The sequence below is a fragment of the Curcuma longa genome, chromosome 12, assembly GCF_044706935.1.
Source record: "Curcuma longa cultivar G26 ecotype Majalengka, Jawa Barat chromosome 12, ITB_CL_G26_1.1, whole genome shotgun sequence".
Taxonomy (NCBI): domain Eukaryota; kingdom Viridiplantae; phylum Streptophyta; class Magnoliopsida; order Zingiberales; family Zingiberaceae; genus Curcuma; species Curcuma longa.
Window position 1 is genome coordinate 6,416,574 of NC_133872.1, and position 21,996 is coordinate 6,438,569.

The 21,996-nt window shown below is 38.0% G+C and overlaps 2 protein-coding genes and 1 pseudogene across 2 annotated transcripts; all 3 read right to left on the minus strand.

Moving 5' to 3' along the window:
* Window positions 1-1,872: 1,872 nt before the first annotated feature.
* LOC141843697 (protein DEHYDRATION-INDUCED 19 homolog 2-like) lies at window positions 1,873-2,937 on the minus strand (annotated as a pseudogene).
* Window positions 2,938-7,268: 4,331 nt separating this feature from the next.
* LOC141843253 (uncharacterized) lies at window positions 7,269-12,898 on the minus strand. Its single transcript, XM_074731308.1, has 2 exons — window positions 12,483-12,898; window positions 7,269-8,510 (listed from the first exon to the last, which is right to left on the minus strand). The coding sequence occupies exons 1-2, from the start codon at window positions 12,840-12,842 to the stop codon at window positions 7,392-7,394; spliced, it is 1,479 nt and encodes a 492-aa protein (XP_074587409.1). The 5' UTR covers window positions 12,843-12,898; the 3' UTR covers window positions 7,269-7,391.
* Window positions 12,899-13,781: 883 nt separating this feature from the next.
* On the minus strand, window positions 13,782-15,347 carry LOC141842628 (1,4-alpha-glucan-branching enzyme 2-2, chloroplastic/amyloplastic-like). The gene is made up of 4 exons (XM_074730676.1): window positions 15,271-15,347; window positions 14,431-14,586; window positions 14,144-14,218; window positions 13,782-14,066 (listed from the first exon to the last, which is right to left on the minus strand). The coding sequence occupies exons 1-4, from the start codon at window positions 15,316-15,318 to the stop codon at window positions 13,983-13,985; spliced, it is 363 nt and encodes a 120-aa protein (XP_074586777.1). The 5' UTR covers window positions 15,319-15,347; the 3' UTR covers window positions 13,782-13,982.
* Between the last annotated feature and the right edge of the window lie 6,649 nt (window positions 15,348-21,996).

The window sequence follows — 21,996 nt, forward strand, 5'->3', positions numbered from 1 at the left end:
ACATTCAAGTAAATCAAATTCCCAATACTCACCGAAACCTAGTTCAAGCTCCGGCTCCATTTTTCTGACGAAACCAGCTTCAAGAAGGCTGGTCAGCAGGGGATGGCGGTGGCCGGCGGCGGCTGAGAGCAGCAGGGGCAGCGATGTCTGGCGACGAGGGGGTTTGCGAGAGGAAGGGCGGCATCGGCTCTGGTCGGCGTCGGCGGCGGCAGCAGGAGCGGCGTCGGGCTTCACTAGCGGCAGAGGGCGGCTGCAGCAAGGAGGAAGAGGAAGACCGACGTTCCGCGTGGCAGGGGAGAAGGAGAAGGAGAAGAGGTGTTTGCTTCGGGCGGTGGCGAAGGCGGCTTCCGGCAGAGAGGCGGCTGGCCGGGCGATGATGAAGAGGCGGAGGCAACGAAGAGGAAGAGAGGAGTTGCGGCGCAGAGGGAAAAGGCTGGGTTTCGGGATCAAACACGCGATTAGAAATTAGGTTAACCGGTTTAACCGATTAAATCTAACTAACACCATTAAATTAAGTTTTTTATTGGCTAAACCCAATTAAAAACCTAAGAATTATTAAAACTATTGAACCAGTTACTGTAGCGAACCAGGTTCAACTTTGGTTCGCTTGGTTCACCAACCGAACGACCTCCGATTCGACTCAAATAGTCTTGTTGGATTCATCTTCGCGAGACGAACCTTTTTATCCGGTTTATGTTGTCAAAACCTCTCCTAGCATGAACCAAACCAACTTGGTTCAATTTGGTTCAATCTCAGTTCATTTGGTTCACTAACCAAACGACCTCCGATTCGACTCAAACTAGTCTTGTTGGATTCGTCTTCGGGAGACGAACCTTCTCATCGCGTTTGTTTTTAACAGAACTCTCTTCCATCATGAATCCACTTAGCCAAACTCATTAAAGCTTACCCTTTTATTGTTTAATTCTAACCCTAAAATTTCTAGGATATTACACTTCTCTTGGTGGTGGAGGAGCACTACTAAAAAATCATGATTTTGCGGCGGTTATTTAGCGGCGGTTCTTAAAACCGCCGCTATTATCCGTTTTCCCGGCGATTTCAATTAACCGCCGCAAAAACAAATTTTTTAGCGGCGGTTTTAAAAACTGCCGCTATTACCTGTTTTCCCGGCGGTTTCAATTAACCGCCGCAAAAACAAATTTTTTAGTGTCGGTTTAAATTTGATTTGCGGCGGTTTAGTAATTCGCGGTGATTTAAAATTTAATTTACGGCGGTTTAAAATTTAACCGCCACTATATTCTATTTTTTTCGATGATTTAAAAATAATTTTTTATTTAATCAAAATAACACTAATTAGCATGGACGTGGATCTCTTAGATACCAAGGAAAGCCCCCTTAGATTTAATCGGACGACCCTCACTGCTGCCCTAACTCTCTCCTTCTACTCCCGCACTCTCTTCCGCATCCACTCGCCGCTCTCTTCCCCATCACCGTCTCCACGCATCGGCTCAGCTCCCGCTACCACCCCATTACCGTCACCCCTGTCCCACACCCCATCACCGTCACCCCTGTCCTACACACGTATCGGCTCAGCTCCGACGGCCACCGGACGCCAACTCCCGATCGCCTTCTTCCTCGCGCACTCCAAACCCTAGCCCACACCCGATCGCCCTCTTTCTCGCGCACGCCGACACCGCCACTCTCACTCCGCCGGCCACCGGACGACAACTCCCCTAGCACTCCGTTTCCCCCCTCTTTAGGGCCAGGAGAGGTATGCATTCTCCCACTTTTCCCTCTTGTTTTTGCAAGATCTCCTATCTTGATTTATACGAAAATTTGATTTGGATCTGTTATTTCCAAATGATCCACTTTTCCCTCTTGTTTTTGCAAGATCTCCTATCTTGATTTATAACAAGAATTTTCTGTCTCCTAACATGCTTGTCTATTTTTATCAAGCATTCTGAATACTGTCACCCGTGAAATTTATGCCTCACAATGTGTCGTCGAATATGGTAGACAGAACAAGCTCTTGCACAAAGTCGCACCTTCGAGCTCTCTCTTTCTGATCCTTGTCAGTTAGGGATGGTTCAACCCTGAGGTTTGAAGCACATCAATCAAACAAGTAAAAAAAACATTTAGAGAATAGAAACATAAAAGCATTTAGAGAACAACTTAATTCTGTTTCCTAATTTCATTGGTAGCATTTCACTATACATGGCTGACTCATTAATATCAACCCCCGAAGCAAGTTTTAGCTTCCCAAAGCACAACTTCTTCCAACTATAGATGACCTGACCGACTATAGTACATAAGAAATGATAACTTCCCGATCATATAGTATTTGAAACTACTTATCCATGTTAACTATATTGTACCAATAAAATTGTTAGAGCTTGTATCATATCTTCTGAATATTAATAAGAAAGAACAATTTGGTACCATTATTCCGCATTGTATATATGTATGTATTGTTAACTTACAAAGCTAAAATATTTCCAACACTAGGCATAATTTGCATGAACTTATAACCAAAGTATCTTACTTCAGACGGTCTCCCATCTCAAATGGTCTGAACTTCATATGGCTAAAAGGAAAAAAAAAATGATGACAAAACAAGCATGAACCACAAAAAAGTTGATAGCTTTCCAGGAATTGCACACACATCTATACCATGAAATAGAAATTTAATAATAGAAATACAAATACCTCTCAACCAATTTTTCATCTGAATTGTTGCCGGTAAGGCTCCCTTCATTAAAGGAGTTTGCATGTGCATCTTTTGGTGATTCATTCAATGGCAACGACGATTCATCCAAAGGCAAGGTGTACATGAGGGATGATATAAATGGATCAGGTACTGCTGCTGGAGGAGCCATATAGAAGATCATGTAAATTGCCTTCTCTCAGATCCTTTCGTAATAGGGAAAGCATGGTATGAGAAGCTGATGATCCTCTACGGTATCTTCTCCTACGCTGCATGTACTAGCAAATTAAGGAATTCTAATATGTCCATGTGTCGCTCTTAATTTTCACATTACTTCTTCTGATGTACTTAAAGAATTTAGCATGCTAGGGAACCTAAGAGGTTGCACACAAAAGTATGTGGCTTTAATATCTGCAACTTGTAGTTAACTTGCATGCTAGGGAACCTAATAAGTGCCTCATCTCTGGAACTTGTAGTTAACTTGCTATGCCCCCTTTTTTATGTCTTATTTAATGGTCTTTTTTAACAACTACTATAGCGTGCTTTTAATTTAATTATCTATTATTGAATTAGATATGGACAAAAGTTGGATTTTGAAGCCACGAGATACTCCCGAATATATAGATGGATTATTGAAATTTTTGGACTTTGCATTTGCTAATGCATCATCCGATAATAGGATAAAGTGTCCTTGTTCTCGTTGTGGATTCAGACTATTTCAGACTAGAGAAGAGGTGTACGATCACTTGTTGTTAAGGCCCTTTCCACCGGGTTATACAGTTTGGCTATTACATGGTGAGAGAGGTGAAGGGGAGACTTCTAGTTATGTGCATGAAACACAACATACTAAATATTCTGAAGATCCAATCCGTGATATGATTCAAGATGCTTTCATACTCCCTATACCAAATGTCAGTCAAGATTCAACAATGCATGATCCATTAAATGAATGTGAAGGAAGAATGCCACATTTACAAGAGGGTCCGAGTGGTAAAGCTAAAGAGTTTTATGATTTATAAGAGGGCATGGAAAAGATTTGACTCTAAATTTTTTGAATTTTCTTCGGATGCACGTAATGTTATTATGAAACGTATTGGGAAAGCATGGAAAGACACTAGGTCTATCTTGTTTCATGAATTCTATGATAGCACTTTGAGCAAGGAGGAAAATGTTGCAAACCGACCTCCTGGAATTGATGAAAACCATTGGAGATGGTTCATTGACTATCGGTTGAGTGAGAAAACCCAGGTGACATTTCCTAATTCACTCTTGCTCATGAGATCCATTTCAATTGAGATTCAAATTATGGTTAATTTCATTTATTGAACTTCTCTTAATGTTTGGATGTTACATGTTTTTTTTATCTATTCATAATAATTCACATGCATTTACTGTCATCTTCTAATAGGTGAAAATCGGAAGAAGCAATTATACACCCACACGGGTGGTTCAAAAACCAACCATAGCTTCTCAGGTCTTTGGTCAAACATCATGTTCAAATGCTCCTGTTGATTTTGGACTCCAAACATATATGACTGAGATAAAATCTGAATTAGAAGCTTCTCGAGTAAAAGTACAGAATTTGGAATCAATAATTGAAACAGAAAGATCAAGAAGACAAGCATTTGAGGGAGCTGTTAAATATATTCTGCAAATGCAAGGAAGCAATTTGCTACCTGAATTTGCCACTTTGATTGGTGTGATGGTATGTATGTTAACACCTTTAAAATTACTTTTAATTTTTTATATTCAATCAGTATTTTTAATTTTAGGCCCCAGATGAAGGGAGTGCACCTGCACTCTCACAAGGTGCAAGACCATCTTCCTCGGCTAGTCATGATGCTCAACAACTTGCTGATCATTCCAACCGTAGTCCAAATTAAATTAGTAGCTAGATTGCATCATAGCTTAGGTATGTTTTATTATTTACCTTTGCTTATGAGAAGTGTTTTATGTAGATACTGTTTTTTTTTAAAATATATAATCTATTGTTTATGTGCCTTTAGGTCTTGTCTACTGCATGGATTACTTGGAGAAGAACATTGATTGGTTAGAGTCCAAGCTGAAACCTTTTCTTGAGGGTGAGCACAAAAATTCCCAAATTTGTCTATGAAGTTATCAATTATTCTATCCATGCTCATTCCATATAATGAACTTCTATTGTTTATTTTTAAAGAGGGCACTATTTAATAAGAAATTTTAGAAACAAAGCTGTTTATTTTTAAAGGGGGGTGATTCCCAACTACTAGTGCACCTGCTGATTAGTGTGATTACTCCGTTTGTCTGCTAAGAAAAATTAGTATAGAAACAAAGCTGAATGTAAGATTATAAATCCTTTCTTTGCTTCTCACAACACTATTTAATATGTAATGTCTTGCTAAATAATATGATGTGGTTTATAATATGTAATGTCTTTCATTTCTTCATTGGGTAATGTCTTGCTTTATAATATGATGTGGTTTAAGAAATTTTGCTGGATCAGATTGGGTAATTAGGATCAATTAAGGAAAAACTGATTGTTTTTTCGTGGAATGATACTGTTGTTAAAAAATCGAAGTAGATTTACCTGCTAGTATGAAATTAATGTTGTTAAAAATTGAAGTAGATTTCCTTGAATGATACTGTTGAAATTTTTTTCCTTGAATGATACTGTTGAAAATTTTTTCCTTGAATGATACTGTTGTTAAAAATTCTTTAGGTTATAGTTTGTCTCTTCTAATCTTTTTTTTTTGTACTTGTGCAGGCATGACTACTTTACAAGTTGAAGAGCTCTCCAAGGATGACTACTTTTCAAAAAACAACGAATTTGCAACCTAGTTGAAGGAAAGCGAGGGATCTATTTCTAGGATTTTTGACATTTGAGAAAGAGATTTCTCAGTTTTTTTGTAACCAAGCAAACTTTCAGTTTTTTTGTAACCTAAATTCACTGTTTGTGATTTGACATCTGACAACTTTTGTAAGAAATTAATGCAAGTAAAATTTTCTATTTATTACAATTTTTGGTTTATTTTTCTATTTATTTGTAAAAATCATCGCATGCTGGAATTTTTGTAATTGCACACTCAAAGCTAAAACTGCCGGGAAATTATTTTGCGGCAGTTTTAGCAAACCGCCGTAAAGGAAACCATTTCGCGGCGGTTTGAACAAACTGCCGGTAAAGTATTTCGAACCGCCGGTAAAAGAACCGCCGGGAAATTATTTGGAACCGCCGCAAAAAACAACCGCCGGGAAATCATTTCTAACCGCCGTTAAAAGAACCGCCGGGAAATTATCTCAAACCGCCGCAAATACAACCGCCGGAAAATCATTTCTAACCGCCACTAAACAAACCGCCGGGAAATATTTCGAACCGCCGCAAAAACAACCGCCGGAAAATCTACTTTAGCGGCGGTTATTCCAGCGGTTCTCTAGAACCGCCGCTAAATGGTTTAACGACACCGGTATCAGCGGCGGTTTGGTAAACCGCCGGGAAATGATTTTGCGGCGGTTCCAAACCGCCGCTAAACGATTTTTAAACCGCCGCTGCCGAAATCCTTTTTTTCAAGTGTATGTATTTGGTGGTGATAGCTAACAGGTGGTTTTTTCACGAGGGATCGAAAGAAATCTCCCTCTAGCAACCCCTGAGTGAAAGCATTTGTCAAAACATCTGAGGGAGTGGATGGCACTTCTCATGCTTCTTGGTTGAAACGACGAAGATATTCTCGTAGAATTTCTCGGGGCTTCTGCTTCATTGTGAAGAGGTTCAATGGGGTCTTCTGGTGCTTCCAACTGTTGGCAAACTGATGCAAGAAGGCCTCTTTGAAGTCCTTGAAGGACCGTATGGTAGAGCCGTGTGCCCCGAGCTCTTTATGTACGTCATAGCTGAGGGAAATAGAGTCTGGACCAGGTCATGAGATCGGCATACGATGCCGGGGTCAGGTCATGAGGTCAGCCTGTGATGCCAAGACCAGGTCATGAGGTCGGCCTGTGATGCCGGGACCAGGTCATGAGATCAGCATATGATGTCGGGACCAGGTCATGAGGTTGGCAAGCGAGGCCTATGCTTTATTGAGCTCGTCGCAAAAGGACGGAGTGTATATGCTATTGTTCCAAGTATTATGGCCTACGATGACTTTATAATGAGGTCGGTCTACGATTGCATGAGATCGGATCCACTGAACATCGTGGTTAGGACGGGATCATTTTAAATCCTAATCCTGCGCCGACCTTTCGATGAGGTCGGTGATGAATTATTACGTAAGATCGGGCTTTGTAGGGGGAATGAGGAAGGTATCCGACCTGATAACGAGGTCGGGCGATAGGGTATGCATTCTATCATTATGGGGAATTGTGGCCTAAGCTGTGAGGAGCCCTTCTGGTATACCAAGATACACATCGACCTCATAATGAGGTCGGTACTTAGCTAGTTCGTTAGTTTGTTTGGGGCGAGAGTGTTGGAAGATTATACTGAAATTTTTTATTCTCCAATTTTAAATCGGCAAGCCAAACAATGATATCACAATCACTTCCAAACAAACATCAGCAAAATTGTAAAAGCAAGTCAAGAATCATCAATTCTCAACATTCAAATCACGTTCGGATCCGTCAGCAAATCTTTCTCCCTATATATATGATAAAGAATCAATCAATTACACAAAAAAATGGAGAAAAAATAATCACTTGTTTAATCAACAATGAAAATTACATGACCATCCGTCACCGTAATCATATAGTGAAACAATAAGGGTCATCAAAGTGCCGTATTCCTACGGCTCTCTATCTTTTCTGGATCATCTTCTGAAGCTGTAGGCGAGGCTAAACAGACAATGTTTCCCTCATAAAACACCTGATCTGAAATTTGTAAATCAAGATCCCAGGGTGCATCAAATCTCGCAGCTGCACCAAGAAAGTTGGAATCTCGAGCAGTGTCATACCACGTAACCGCTTTCCACACTTCTTCTTGGTCAAAACTGGCATCCAGCAATGCTTCATCTGCAGTCATTTTGTCCTCCAGAGGATCTTCCGAAGGAAATGATATCAGATAATCAGAAGCACCGGAGGCGGTATCGGAACTTGAACTGGTGACGCTCTTTCCCTTGAAGGCAAGGCATTTTGCATCTGGCATTCTACTCTCACTTGAAAGGCCTTGACTATCAGGATTCTTTTCCACCAATGATACTGTGTTGGCATCAAGAAAAAGTGGGGGCAATGCGTTGCTTTGGATTTGATCCAAGCCTTCAGTAAAAGTTTTTTCATTTACTTGAAGTCCAAGTTTCTCGATCAAATCAGACAAAATATTGTCGGGAATTTCTTTGTTCACCAGTTGCTCAGTACCTTCCAATGTATGAGATGATGAAGCATCGGCAGCGCTGTGTCTGTTGCTCACACCTGAATCCATTGATCCAATTGAATCGCCTGCGCTGGAATTGCTGCTGGAGAGAGTGTGCTTAAGGAACTTTCTTCTCACCCTTGAAGAAGTTATACTGCTCTGTTCCTTTTGCTGTCTGAGACGGTCCAAGAATTTTGGGTTTCGAAATACCTTTGCCAAGAAAGAAACCATCTGCTTCTGCTTCATCTCGGCGGACTGCATTCTCTGATTCAGTGAATCCATCAGTTGAAGTGTGGTTCGGTTTTCCTGCTGCAAACTCACAATCTCTTGCAGCAATTCTCTCTTATCACTCCTAAGCATGTCAATTTCACCGACCAATCCAGATTTCACCATTTCACTTGATGAACCTATCTGATTGCCTAATTGGTGTGCCTGATATGATGACCTACGCCTGTTTATGTTTCTTAATATATATTTGTTTCCTTTTAAGAAGGATTCATTTGCAAACTCCCATCTATCGGTGTCAATCTTGTGGAAACCCTGAAGAAAAACATTAAACAAAAAAAGCTATAGCCTTTTGGTTGCTTTCTGGAGTGAATAATAAATTGGATATAAAAGAATCAATTAACATCAGGTTCATGATACAAGCATTAACCCTCTTCGACTCGAGGAATGAGTCCTTCACAAAACAAAGGAGCCAAGTTGAGAAGCAGAATTGTGAGATGGGTGCGTACAGCAAATGCACCTTAATCACATGAGCGAACAAAACTTTTTGAGGAAACAACCAGGCCAGAAAACAGCCTTCCCTATAGTGGCATATTGGCCTTAGTAATTCAAACTCTTTCTATTATTCATCAAAATTAGGTTTTCCAATCCATTTCGATTTTTGATAGTAGTAGAGCTCTTTTTTTGAAATACTGGTTAGCAAAACCAATACTGTCAGGTATTTAGTAATATGTAAAGGAGTAGTTGGTTGACGAACACTCCAATTAAGAAAAGAAAATACAAAGCTTGGAATACTCAAAGATGAAGAACATGGAAACACTGTGCAAGTCGTCGCAGTTCACAAAAAAATTTGACTGATGTCATAGTGTAGGTTTATAGGAATAAGGAAGTTTTGTCAAACACTATATCTATAATACCTCTCCACTGTTCCACGTTGAACTTCAGATTGTAAGTGGTACTAATCTCAATAAAAGATCCATCACGCACCATTCTCCAAACATCAACAGCAAAATCCATCATTTACTTAATAATTCTGCCTCCCTTCTCACGAGACCAATGCTATTTACTTTCACAGGTTTATGGTTGGACGCATCAGTTAGACTTACGTTTTTAGTACAATCATATAGATTTTGATATTGGTGTCTTCATCTACCCCCTCCATGTCACACTGACATTAACACTGTGTACTAAGCCACACTCTCATTGATCACGTGTGAAAAAATTTCAAAGTGGTTGTATCAGACACTTAAATACATATACTCGTCAAAACTTTTGTCCCTAATCTAAGTTACATACCAATAGAATCTTAAACTTTATGTTTCCCATAACCAAAGATTAGGAATATACATATATGTAAGCATTGTTAGAGAACGTTGTCTTGTCACAAGACTATGAAGAGTTTACTCATAAATGTTCTAGAACTAATATAATATACTCTGTGCATGCACATTCATGTGGTTGTGTATGATAAAAGAGAGTGAAAATTGTTCAACGATGAAAAAGAGGAGCTTGCAGATACTGGACAGAAGAGTAGTCAAGATTTCAAGGTACAACAGGCCTTGACCATTAAGCAAATAATTCTCCGTACAAGTTCCAGAAGTATTAAATTCTAATTCATTAGAATCAAGTACTTCATACCAGAATCGTTAAAGTTGTGTTAGTATAATTTAAGAAACCTGCCTTTTCACTTTTTGGAACTTACACTTAGAACTAAGGACATCCCTTTTTCATTATTTATATCTACCGTTAATCATTAATTCTTGGAAACTGCATATGGTACTGCCGCAACAACTGATGAAATAAGAACTGGGACTTATGTAAAGATCTTGAAATCCCGTATTGCATACAGATCTTAATTTCAACCACCAACAGCAGTCCCATGCAATTACATCACATTGCCATCATGGACAACTTTTCCAATTGCTATATCAAAACACTATGCCTAGTGTCATTTTAGAGAATTAAATCTTCAGATTCTCACGACACATTTCTTTTATACTCTCATTCATGTTTGTAATCTCCTCCAACATAGAAAGCTAGATTATATGATTCCTGTGGCTATAGAAAATACTAAGAAATCTAAAAATCAATGTTCTCATATATGCCTTGCAGTGCTTTCTTAGGTATTTCCACTGCCAACCATTCCAAAAATATTTTAAATGTAGTTTGCTTAGTCTTCAACATTTCAAGGTACATTTGTAGGGGTGCCAATCAGACAGGGCCGCTTGCAAAAGAATACAACAACATAATATGGTAGTCGGTATGGCCTGATAAACAACAAGTTGCTATGCCAAGCTAAATCTTCGAGTATGGGCTTGGTGGTAGCCTCAAGTCAAGCCCGACATGGGCTTTTTCTTTTCTTTTTTCAAAATTTTATTTTATTTTTCTAATTTTTGTGTATTTTTTATTTTCCCTTTTTTCTGATTTCTTTTTTTTTTTTTTTATTTTAACTATTTTTTAATAAAAATTAATTAAAATATTAATACAACCCACAAGCTTTGGTCTGGGTTAGCATGGGCATGAATGATCTGGTCCCAAGTCAAGAGGGAAGGTAGTGCTCTCATGGGTCACACCTAACATGATGAGTTTGGAGTCATGCCTAACACAATACATATGTAGATGTGTTAATCAAGTTAATCAAGTAGGACCGCTTGCAAAAAAATACAACAACACAGTATGGATCATCAGTATGACCCAATAAACAGCAAGTTGCTATGCCCAACTAAATCTTCGAGTTTGGGCTAGGTGGTAGACTCGGGTCAAATCTGACATTGAGCTTTTTCTTTATTTTTTTCTATTTTTCTAATTTTTGTGTATTTTTATTTCCTCCCTTTTTCTGATTTTTTTCCTTTTACAAAATTTATAACTATTTTTTATAAAAATTAATTAAATATTAATACAACCCACAAGCTTTGGTCTAATCAACATGGGCATGAATGATCCGGTCCCAAGTCAAGCAGGCGGTAGAGCTCTCATGGGCCACGCCTAACATGATGTGTTTGGAGTCCTGCCTAACCCAGAACAACACAACAATCTTGCGGATCCAAGGGCCCATGCCATGTTGGTTCAAAGGATATATTAATCATATCTCTTCAAACTATTCCCAAGCCTAGATTGAAGAATATGGTAGAATTACTTTTCAAAGAGATCATCACCTCTCAGCACAATCATGACAAGTGATAGGTAATTTTTTCAGAAGAAAACCTATAACATCTATAAAAAAACCTCTATTTCTCTCGTGTTGTTCTATGATAAAGCACTTTGAAATGAACTACCGTCTGTTTCACCTCACAGTCACTGCCTAGATATATCTAGTAACTTGTTTACTTTCTCTCCGGACAAGTTTTCATACTATGGGACCGTCATAAATCCTATTACAGGATCACCTTAATTAAATCCTTCCTTTGTTTTTTTTTTTTTTTTTGCCTAATTCCATCCATACAAAAGATGAGCCGATAACAGCAACTTATACATGAAGACTAAATCAAAGAGACAATCTTTCACAGACTAGGCGACAAGAACCTGAAGAAGCTGAGTTCTAAATGCCTACCAAAGTAGCTAGAGAAGTGTTAGATTGATAATCTTGGTTTAAAAGAACCCACATTGAATGAAGAAAAATTTTGCAGAATCAGCCCCATGTCTGTAAGAAGAATGAACATTTTTTTCCTCGAAAAACATACAAGAATACTAGTAGATGATAGCACCAACTACCAATAAACAGTTCATCCAATCATCTATTGCAAATATTGAAGCTTACCTCATGAGAAGATAAGCCACACTCCAAAATTCATTGCATTTTGACCACATCTCTTCGGCACCATAACAGATGACATTTCTGATTGTTTGTCTTGTTAAGTACCAAATAGGACTTAAAGGAAGCGGAGAACACACTCTTTGTTTATTGACATTTTGCACAATATAATCTAATTCAAGATGTCACTAAAGTTCCCACCAACCGGGTGCTAAAAGAACCAAGTTTGTTGTGCTGATTCAACCAATCATTATTTAGAGAAAAAAAACTGCAAAGAATAATTGTTGTATGACACAATGAATCAGCAACGCATGCCAAAGCTAATGAAGGATACAATGTCATCTTATTAGCCCTCTATCAAATTATCCCTCTGCAATAAGCAATCTACATCGCAACAATCATCGTTCAAAACTCAGCACCAATAAACATCAAAAAGAATACAGAGGAACCACATTTTCGGGAGAATTACAACAATAAAGGAGGAGCAAAGGAGAAGAAAAGAATAACTCAAAAAGGAAAAAAAAAAAGATACGCACATAAGTGTTGAGCTGGCGAACGAAGCTAGAGAAGTTGTTGTGCTTGAAGTGCCGGGGGAGTACTGTGCGGGCGAACTCCAGGGGATCCCACACCACGAAGCTCCGGCCGGTAGGGGCCCAGGAAAGAATGGAATCGAGGTCGGGGTCATCGACAAGTTCATAAGTCTTGGATAGGAACGGAGGAATAGGGGCAACCCGAAGAGCCTCCAGTGGCTGAGGGTTTTTTTCCCCGTCGTCGCCACCTCCGCCCGATTGGAAGGAGGAAGCAGCCAAGGGCAAAGGGGAGAGCGGATCCTCTCCAGGAGGCTCCTTCTTTGGCAGAGGGCGGGGTGGCTGGGAAGAGGAGCTCCTGGAATCCATCGACCGAAGGGAGAAGTGGGCGATTGAATTGAAATGGGAAGTGGGAATGGAGTGAGCCCCGTGGTCGCCCCTTCTTCTATATGTACTCCTCGTCGGAAGAAAACATCGCGTATACCACTCAGCGCACGGCACGTCATAAGGACCAATGGAGAAAAGACACGTAGGCTATATTACAGTGGGATCCAGCGGATCATCCGATGTGGTCGGCAGATATTTTTTTTGTGTCTTGGCGACGAAGGAAGGGAGCGCTCGCCAGCCAACGATGGATGACGACGGGAGTGACGGTCGAGGGTGGACCGTTGAATACCGGTTATAACGGACGTTACGTGACGGCTTTATTGGCTAATTTCGGCACTGGTTGATCAATAACCGTAACCGTTATGACGGTGACTTTAACGTGGTATCTTTCTAGGCTGATCTCTATCGGGCAGTAATTCAATATGATATTTTCCGCAGTAATTCAATACAATTCAATTGCCATCGCTCTATATAACTGGAGTGTGCGATAACATAATATTGATAATTCTATCATTATTTCCTATTGCATTAAATACTATAAAAAAATAAAAAATATTTTCTATAGAATAAAAGGAGCCTGTATTGGTGTAACATGCCTCACTTAATTCATTCTTTATTTGTCAATTTTTTTTGTTGATAATTACGATTTCCAAATATTAAAAACAAAATTGGCATCGATAATCGAAATACGGTGACTTGTAAATATATTTGAAATAGAGTCCCACTGCCTGTGATTGTAAAAGCACTGGATTTTAAAAAAGGCCAAAGGGAGTGGAGTGGTATGTAGTTAAAGGGGATATGACTAGGTATTCATCCTAATGATAGTTGTGAAAATCTTGACCTCGTTTTAGTTTCGTGGCTATGTTCTTTTTTACATGCAAATATAAAGGAGAAAAAGTATCGAATGAATGCCAATACGAGCAACTAGCTATGATGACCATTGAGAACAAAGAGGATATGCATGGATATGGATGGATTCTATATTATCAAACGTAGCATGCCCTTTTAGCTGTAGAAGGAGATGCAACTACCGAAGGACTTTTCCCCATAGCCAGTATGGTCTTTATAACTGAAACAAATTTTAGTCTTAGGGAAGTAACAGCATTTCATGACACTCTTCAATCAGTCAGCAAGAGCATAAACAACTGCGGTTCTACTTGGGGCATACACTGAGAGCGAGCAATGCCTGTTGTCATAAGTACCTTCCTGCATGTTTACAAAGATAGTGAAGGTTATTTCTATGATATTAGAATCTAAAAGATATCAAATAAGTGAAGTCTTACATTAGTAAAGTATTCTGTTGTACGATCAATTCTGTTGAATCCACCAAATAGTTTATCATCAGAATCCAAAACTACCTGAAAAGAACGTTTATCAACACCCATCTCACATTGAATGGAAGGGAAGGAAGAACACTAGTGCCAGTCACTATATGAGTAAAAGTTCAAGACTTCCAACGGCTTATGCTACTGGGGCTTCAAGAGCGCATACAACATATGGTGTAACTAACAAAACCAATAATAATCTTGGAGTTAACAACTAGCCATTAATCTTGTGAAAGTATATTTACCTTGTATTTTCCAGGTTTTAAGCAACCAATGCGGTAGTCGAAATAGCTATTGGCCCAATGAAAATTGAAAACAAATACCAAGTCTCCTCGTTCAAAAACAAGCATCTTATTGCCCTCATTTTTTCGGGAAATATATTGGTGCTCTGATGTCATGAACTGCAAAATACATCCAAATCAAACAACATTCCCTTGTAAAAGGCCTTGCAACACAAGAAAGAGAAAGATCTTATGCGACAATTTGCTAGTTAAACAATGCTTACTCATGAAGCATTTGGTCCATGTAATTTTTCTATTTCAGTTTTTATTTTCCATAAAAAATCATTTACAAACTGAAAAGAAAAATATCAATCATAACTTTTTGACACCATTCATCTCTAATAAATTCAAAGGCGCCGACAAAACTAATGATAAATTTGTTTTTATTATTTCTTTTCAATTTTCAAATTTTATTTTCTTGAAAAAAAACAGTAAACAGAAACTTTTCAGAAAATTTGAGACAAGAAAGAAACACAATAATTGAGAATGCAGTCACTGCCAGCAGTACATAAATTTTTTATAATGTTTTTAGATTTTATATACCAAAGAAATATGTATCTAGAATTATTGATCCCTTATTTTGCCAATCACATTCTGGAAACATACACTGCTCTATCTTGATAAGATCTTAGTAGACTCTGAGTCCTTGTGCTATTTGCAACATTTTTGCATGTTAAGTAGCACAAACTTAAAAAAGTTGCATGCTCAATTATTTTTTAAAAAAATAAGTAGACATGATTTTATGTAATTGTTATCCAAACAATATCTAAAACTTGCTATGCTGCTAAGCAGAATAGTACGTACCTCATATTCCTCCTCGAGATGTTGCATTGCTTGATCAAATTCTTGCATTCCACGATACCTAAGATAATCTGCATCACCCTGATATCACAAAAAGATGGTTGCTAAGTATTTGTACAAAAATGACAAGATAACCTGAATGAGTAGTTTGACAGTAAAGTGAAATTAGATATAAGTAAGCACCATCTAGACATCCTTGACCACACACAAGAAACCAACCCTAAGAATCCATATCTATAAAATCTTCATTAATGGTAACAAGTTAAAATCTGTGTATACATAGATATTGTTAGAGATCTTAGATTTCATAGAGTTATTGGTGTACTCAATTTTGTTCCATATTAGTAGTTCTATATTTAGGGTATTATCATGCAATATTCTATTTTTCCCTAAACTCTTCATGATATCTAAAACCCCTTTTCTAAGGTCAGGGTTTTCCAAATGAGATTTTCCACTCAGGAGGAGGAAGAAGACTCCCCCTATGATTTTTTAAATTCTTCTTCTCCTCTGTCTTTCCTTTATGCACAGAAATTAATCTTTGCAGAAGTCCCTCTTCTGCATGCTGCTCTCCTGCACATCGGTATAAAAAAACTGTCCTCTAAGTCACACAAAGGCAACATCTAACAAGAAGTCACATAATGCCATCATTCATCGCATGAATCCTAGATGAGAAGTCACACAATAACCCTGATTTGATGAACACAAGGGATTGTCCATGTCAACACCCGTTGAGCACCCTATATGAGCTGCCTCTCTGTGGTTGCCAAGCTCTCCATTTAAGCTTCTTTGCTCAATCTCACCACCTTCGATCAAGGTGGCAACAACCGAAGCAAGTCTTACAAATCAAGAGGAGGCACTGCCCATCTTCCGCAATAAATAAACCACAACATTCAGCTACCATCTTCTTCAGCAGATCCACTCCTTCGCTCCCAGGTAATGAAACCTCTCTTCCAGAAGTCCTCTTCCATCATTTTTGTTCATGAATGTTTCTAGATCTTTGCTGATATGAGCTCAATGGGAAGGTTGGTTGCATGCTCCATTAACTCCTAAGTTATGTTAACCTGTATGTGAGTATTATGCTCTCCTTTGTTTATTGTCATGTCTAGTTTATCTTTTTCTTATGAGAGGTTCCCTAGTTATGTTGAACAAATATTATTTATATTCCTTGAGGGATATTAGAATATAAGGCTATTGATCTAATTAGTTTAGTCACAAATTGGTAGTCAGATTTTATCATGAGTCCATATATACTCATGTAATGACCATCTCACTATAAATAGCAATACAATAATGTCTCTTCCCCAACTTCCACAGGTATTAAGGTAAACTTCTTTACATCAAGGAGGAACATACATAGTTCACTGGGCATGTTTTTTTTATTTCCTTGAACATGCCAGATTATCATTAGCTTCTTGCATAAACTACAAAATTATCAGAAAAAGAAGAATTTGTCCTAGAAATGCAAAAGTTGACACTTCCAGCACACACTTGAACCTAATCAATGACAGTGGAAAGACAGAGTCAACAGATGTGGAAAGATGCCAATTTTTGTGTATGAATGAAATTTCATAGGGAAAAAAGTGAATGATTTAGCAAATGGAGCATTTCCAATTCTGAGCAAACCAACCTGATATTAATTATCCCTTTATGAAGATGAACTCTGCTTTTATTTTTTACTTCACTTTCTTTTTTTAGTCAATTTACGGTTTCAGGTGTCATCTTATAGTAAAATGCAATACTATCACACCATGTATATTTCAAGAAAGTACAATCAAGGTTCTCAACGTACTCAATCATTTTAAGTACATGAGTTCCTACGAGACTTTGTTCTTGCATCTTGCATTGAAATAGAGCTTTAAATATCTCAAATCTATCGTGTCTTGCCTGCCCCTGATATAGTTGTCTAAGATGTTCAACCATATCCTGAGCATCTATGCTCTCATGTTATTCTGAAGCTCAAAGTTCATGGTGGCAAGTGTAAGGCATGACACATCTAATGCATCATTTTGATGCAACTTATAAGCATCCTTATCAGCATGAGTAGCAGTAGTGGCGGGTGTTTTAAGAATAGGTTTATCTAGGACATACAATTTTCATTTTTACTTGAGAACAATTCTCAAGTTTCTGTACTAGTCTAGGAACTTAGCTCCATTGAGATTATCTTTATCATGGACAGATTGTAGAGAGAGAGTATTAGACGTATTTGATGACATGGTGACTACAATAAGAAATGCAGAAATGAGTATTATATTTAAATCATTTAATGAGGTCTTTAATTAAATGATTCTTCCACTGAATTGTAAAGCTTGGTAGGAGCAAGTCATGGATGTGACCAACCGGAGTTTATCCACACTACTAGCTCCAAACCTAATAGCACTGACGTTTAAGTAGGATAAGATCCATATTATACCTTATCTTGAGTTAGCTTTGGCTAATCACTTAAGACTCGTATAATTTAGGTAGGCAATGTGTACCAATTACATCGTATATAACTCTTGTATAGTTATGTGAATAAGACTATTTGTTCAATTGCCCAATGTAAGGGATAAGTTCTCAATCCAATTGAGGTAACTTCGTTAAGTCTCACCTAAAGTTCAATTTTTGGACATCATAATTGTTCTGTCATACTCTACCAAAAAAAATTGAGTCACTTTACTTTGACAAACATGCCTACAATTGATCAAGATAAAAATGAGTACCAAACTTTTGTAGGCATATAAAAATGACTTAATTATCATAATACTACTAATTAAACATGCATCACATACAAACATAGCACACATTAACATATATGCATAATTAGAAACGTGATATGGTTATGACCCGTCTACTACAATCTTCTCAAGCCAATGAGAAGATCGAAAGGTTAACCAAGGAAATTACATCTTCTCCAAGTGCTTCCTTGGTTGTCGCGTGTTGCTGGTTTCCTCCTTTTTCATTGTCATCTAATAAACTAGTACTATTCTTAATTGTATATTACAAATTTAAAGAAACCTCGAGTTACATTCAAGGAGAGTCTAATTTATAACTGGAATTATATAGGTAAAAGGCATGCCACGTAGGCCGTATTATGAATTACAACATGTACACACATACATAATCCAATCACATTAGGTAAAAGGGGCCATAACCTTATACCATGGTATACATAATTCATAATAGATCTTAACTATGCACTATAGCATACTTTTATTATGATTGTAAAAAACCATTTATGAGCCATAACTTTACAGTAGTCCTGCTCATAAGGTCATAAAAGATTTGTTGAACGAAATCGGACTATAACATGTTTTCATATTATGTATGAAGATGCTACAATCCTTTAGTTTGATCAACACAAACTGTTTGCTCGACAAAGCCACTCATACAATCATGCAAATTATAATAAACACATGCTCGTTATCTATGTTGGTGCAAGATGCAATAAGATCTTGCCTAGAGTTTCGATGTTTGACAATACACCTAAGTTTGGTCAGTTTGACCAAGGGTTGACCCAAACATTATCTGATATTTGGATGTGTGGAAGTGAGTGAAGTCTAGTCAGACGACTAGCGAAAAGTCCTAGTTGGTTAGACTAGGCAGTGGAAGTCCTGATCTGGAAGATTGGGCAAGGGAAGTCTTGGTGAGTAAAGATGGGCAAGGGAAAGTCCTAGTTGTAGGCTAGGCAAAGGGAAGTCCTGATTTGGAGGATCTGGCGGAAGTCTTGGCAGAGTCAAGTGCACCAGGTGAAGTCTGGGCTGGTCAGGAGGACCACGCCGCAGCAGAAGTCTGGGCTTGGTCAGGAGAACCAAGTTGCAGCAAAAGTCTAGGCTTGGTCAGGAGGACCAAGTTGCAGCAGAAGACTGGACTGATCAGGAGGATCAGTTGCAGCACAAATCCTGGGGGGCGAGGACAGAGCCGAGCACAAGTCCAACGAGTCAGGAGGACTCGGTTGGCAATCACATAAATTCTCCAGAATGGAGTGGGTTAGACTAACCCAAGATTTCAGTAGAAATCTAAAGTTAGACCCACAAATAAGGCTTTAGGTTGTTTTATTTGCTTGCTTGTATGCTGGTCTTGCAGGAACCAGGAGCTGGAAGCAAGAGGGAAAAGCAGAGGTGAAGCAAGCAAAGTCAACTCAAAGTCAAGCTGGGAGTCAACTCAAGTCAAACCTGAGTTGAGTCGACTCAACCAGAGACTTGAGTCGACTCAACAGTGGAGTCGACTCAGATAAGGTTTTGAGTCGACTCAGGCTGACTCAGAGTCAAGACTTATCGCAATTGACGCCATATCAATATTTTACTTGTCTTTACATTCTATTTTTTATTAGATTTATTCTTTACGAGGACTGATAAGCTCAGGACTTCCGGGGTTTCTACTTGACTATTTTTTTATTAGATTTATTCTTTACGGAACTGTAAGACGGGTGACTCTCCGAACGACGGAAAAGACCACTAGTGGACGGGCGCCTCCCGAATTAGGCCTTGGATGTACTAACTCTTGGGGGTTAGAAACCAAGTAAATCCCACGTGTCCCTTGCATTTTATTTTAATTTACTGCTTAGTTTTTGATAGTTAACGAAAGATTTCGAAAAGCCACACGCGCTATTCACCCCCCCTCTAGCGCATATAAGATCCTACAATCTATATCAAATATGAAACATAACTAAAATGATGTATACACTTTTACAAGTGGCTCTGATACCATTGTAGGGATCTTTTGTAAAAAATAATAAATAAACACAGTGGAACAAAATCAATCCCTCTAGAGATCCATGCGAATGTAGTATACATGTTTGATCGAGTTGTCACATTTATTGAGTGAACGAAATAATCCCGACAACAACTTGATTTGGTAGATCTTAGCACAATCAAAATGGCCACGCTTCTTTGGTATCCACATGAGCATGTCCTTCATTCGTCGCATGAACTTAGCCTTCGGAGAAGAACCACCTTCGTTGTGGTAGCAACTTGGATGATTTTGCCAAGAGTAAAAGAAGAGGAGACTAGAAGTGATCATTCACCAAATGTATAAAATTGGCCTTTTGTACTCATCAAATGAATACAAAGGTCACCCAATGAATACAAAGGGTCATCCAATGAATACCAATGAATACAAAGAGTCATCCAATGAATACAAAAAGTTTTTGCCTTTTGCTCTCATTTTCATCAATACTCTATTAATCTCTATTAATCCTCTTTAATAGTTGAGTCTAACTCAATGAGTCTAATTCGGATTAGACTCAAACCAATAATCCAATAGTTGAATTCATTTGAGTCTAACTCGGATTAGACTTAACCCTATAATCTTTAGGGTCCATTATATTTTAGTTAAACTAAAATATATCCATCTCCAAGCCAACATGTTCTTTGTGTGTGACCCAATAAGTTTTCATAACATTGATAATGTATCTAAAATAACATTTTAGATTCATAAGCAATGAGCGACATCTATCAATGCATCATTGCTACCCAAGTGATGAGAATGTCGAGATTCAACCTAACCTTTCTGTGTCTATTATCTTGTGTAACTTGGTCTTTCTATCCTTGATATCTAGATTGATCCATGAGATATAGACCATGTCATCCCCTTATCAATCTTTGTGTTTATTGATCTCTAAGTAGACTTACTTAACCAAATGAGTTTAATATCTTATATTGACTTACTTGAGCATGACCATTTATTTTAGTAGTCCTACTTAATCAAGGGGCCCACAGATATCACTTCCATCATATGGAAGGGATAGATCTCATCTACATCATTCATATCCATTCGCATAATTTATTACAGCGTAGTTAAGTTAATATTTAACTTAGAATATTTTTGTTAATTTTATTTCCATTGCATACTTTTATTGTTTTTTGTTTGAATAGCTAAACTATCAAGTCATAAGAAATTTGCATACGCTATTCACCCCCTCTCTAGTATAGATACCATTATATAAATTGATATTAAAGCAGGTTGAGTGTCTTTAATTGTGTATTATAGGGAATCCTATGTGATAATCAAAAAATTCACAGTGGAAAAAGGACCCCTTGAGCGATCCATGTCAAAGAAAATTCATACAAGTTAGATCTACAAAATCCTATCTACTAAGGTATACCTTTGTTGCATGCCCTTCGCTTATCCTGCTCGTCCAAAGTTTGTCGGATCTCTTGCATGTTCAAGTGTCCGTGCCTCTATGTGTATCCACACTAATGCTCACTTTTGGAGAAAATTTGAGTTGTGCTAGTAACCCCTTTAGTGAGTCTCTAACAAGAAGAAGAGAAAGGCAAGAGGATGAAAAAACTTATGAATTTTTGGATGAAAAACTCTTTTATACTCATGCCATGAATACTAAAGGTTTTTAGACTTTTGGTATTCTTTCATCAATTAATCCTATTAATCATGCATGATAACTTCCCCTTCTTCAATGCATGATTAATCCACATTAATCATGCATAATGAATCAACCTTCATTCATCAACTTGATTTAATTTTAGTCTAACTCAAATTCAACCAACTTGAGTCTAGCTCAAGTTTTGACCATCCAATGAGCTTCATTGTTCCATTAGTCAAACTAAAATGAACCCATCCCCAAAATAGAATGTTATTTGTGTGTGACCCAACAGGTTCTTGTAACATTGTTAATGTCTCTAAAACATATTTTAGAGACATAAAAAATAAGCAGTATCTAGCAATGCATCATTGCTACCCAAGTGACAAAAATGCCGAGATCCAACATAACCTTCGTGACTATGATAATGTATG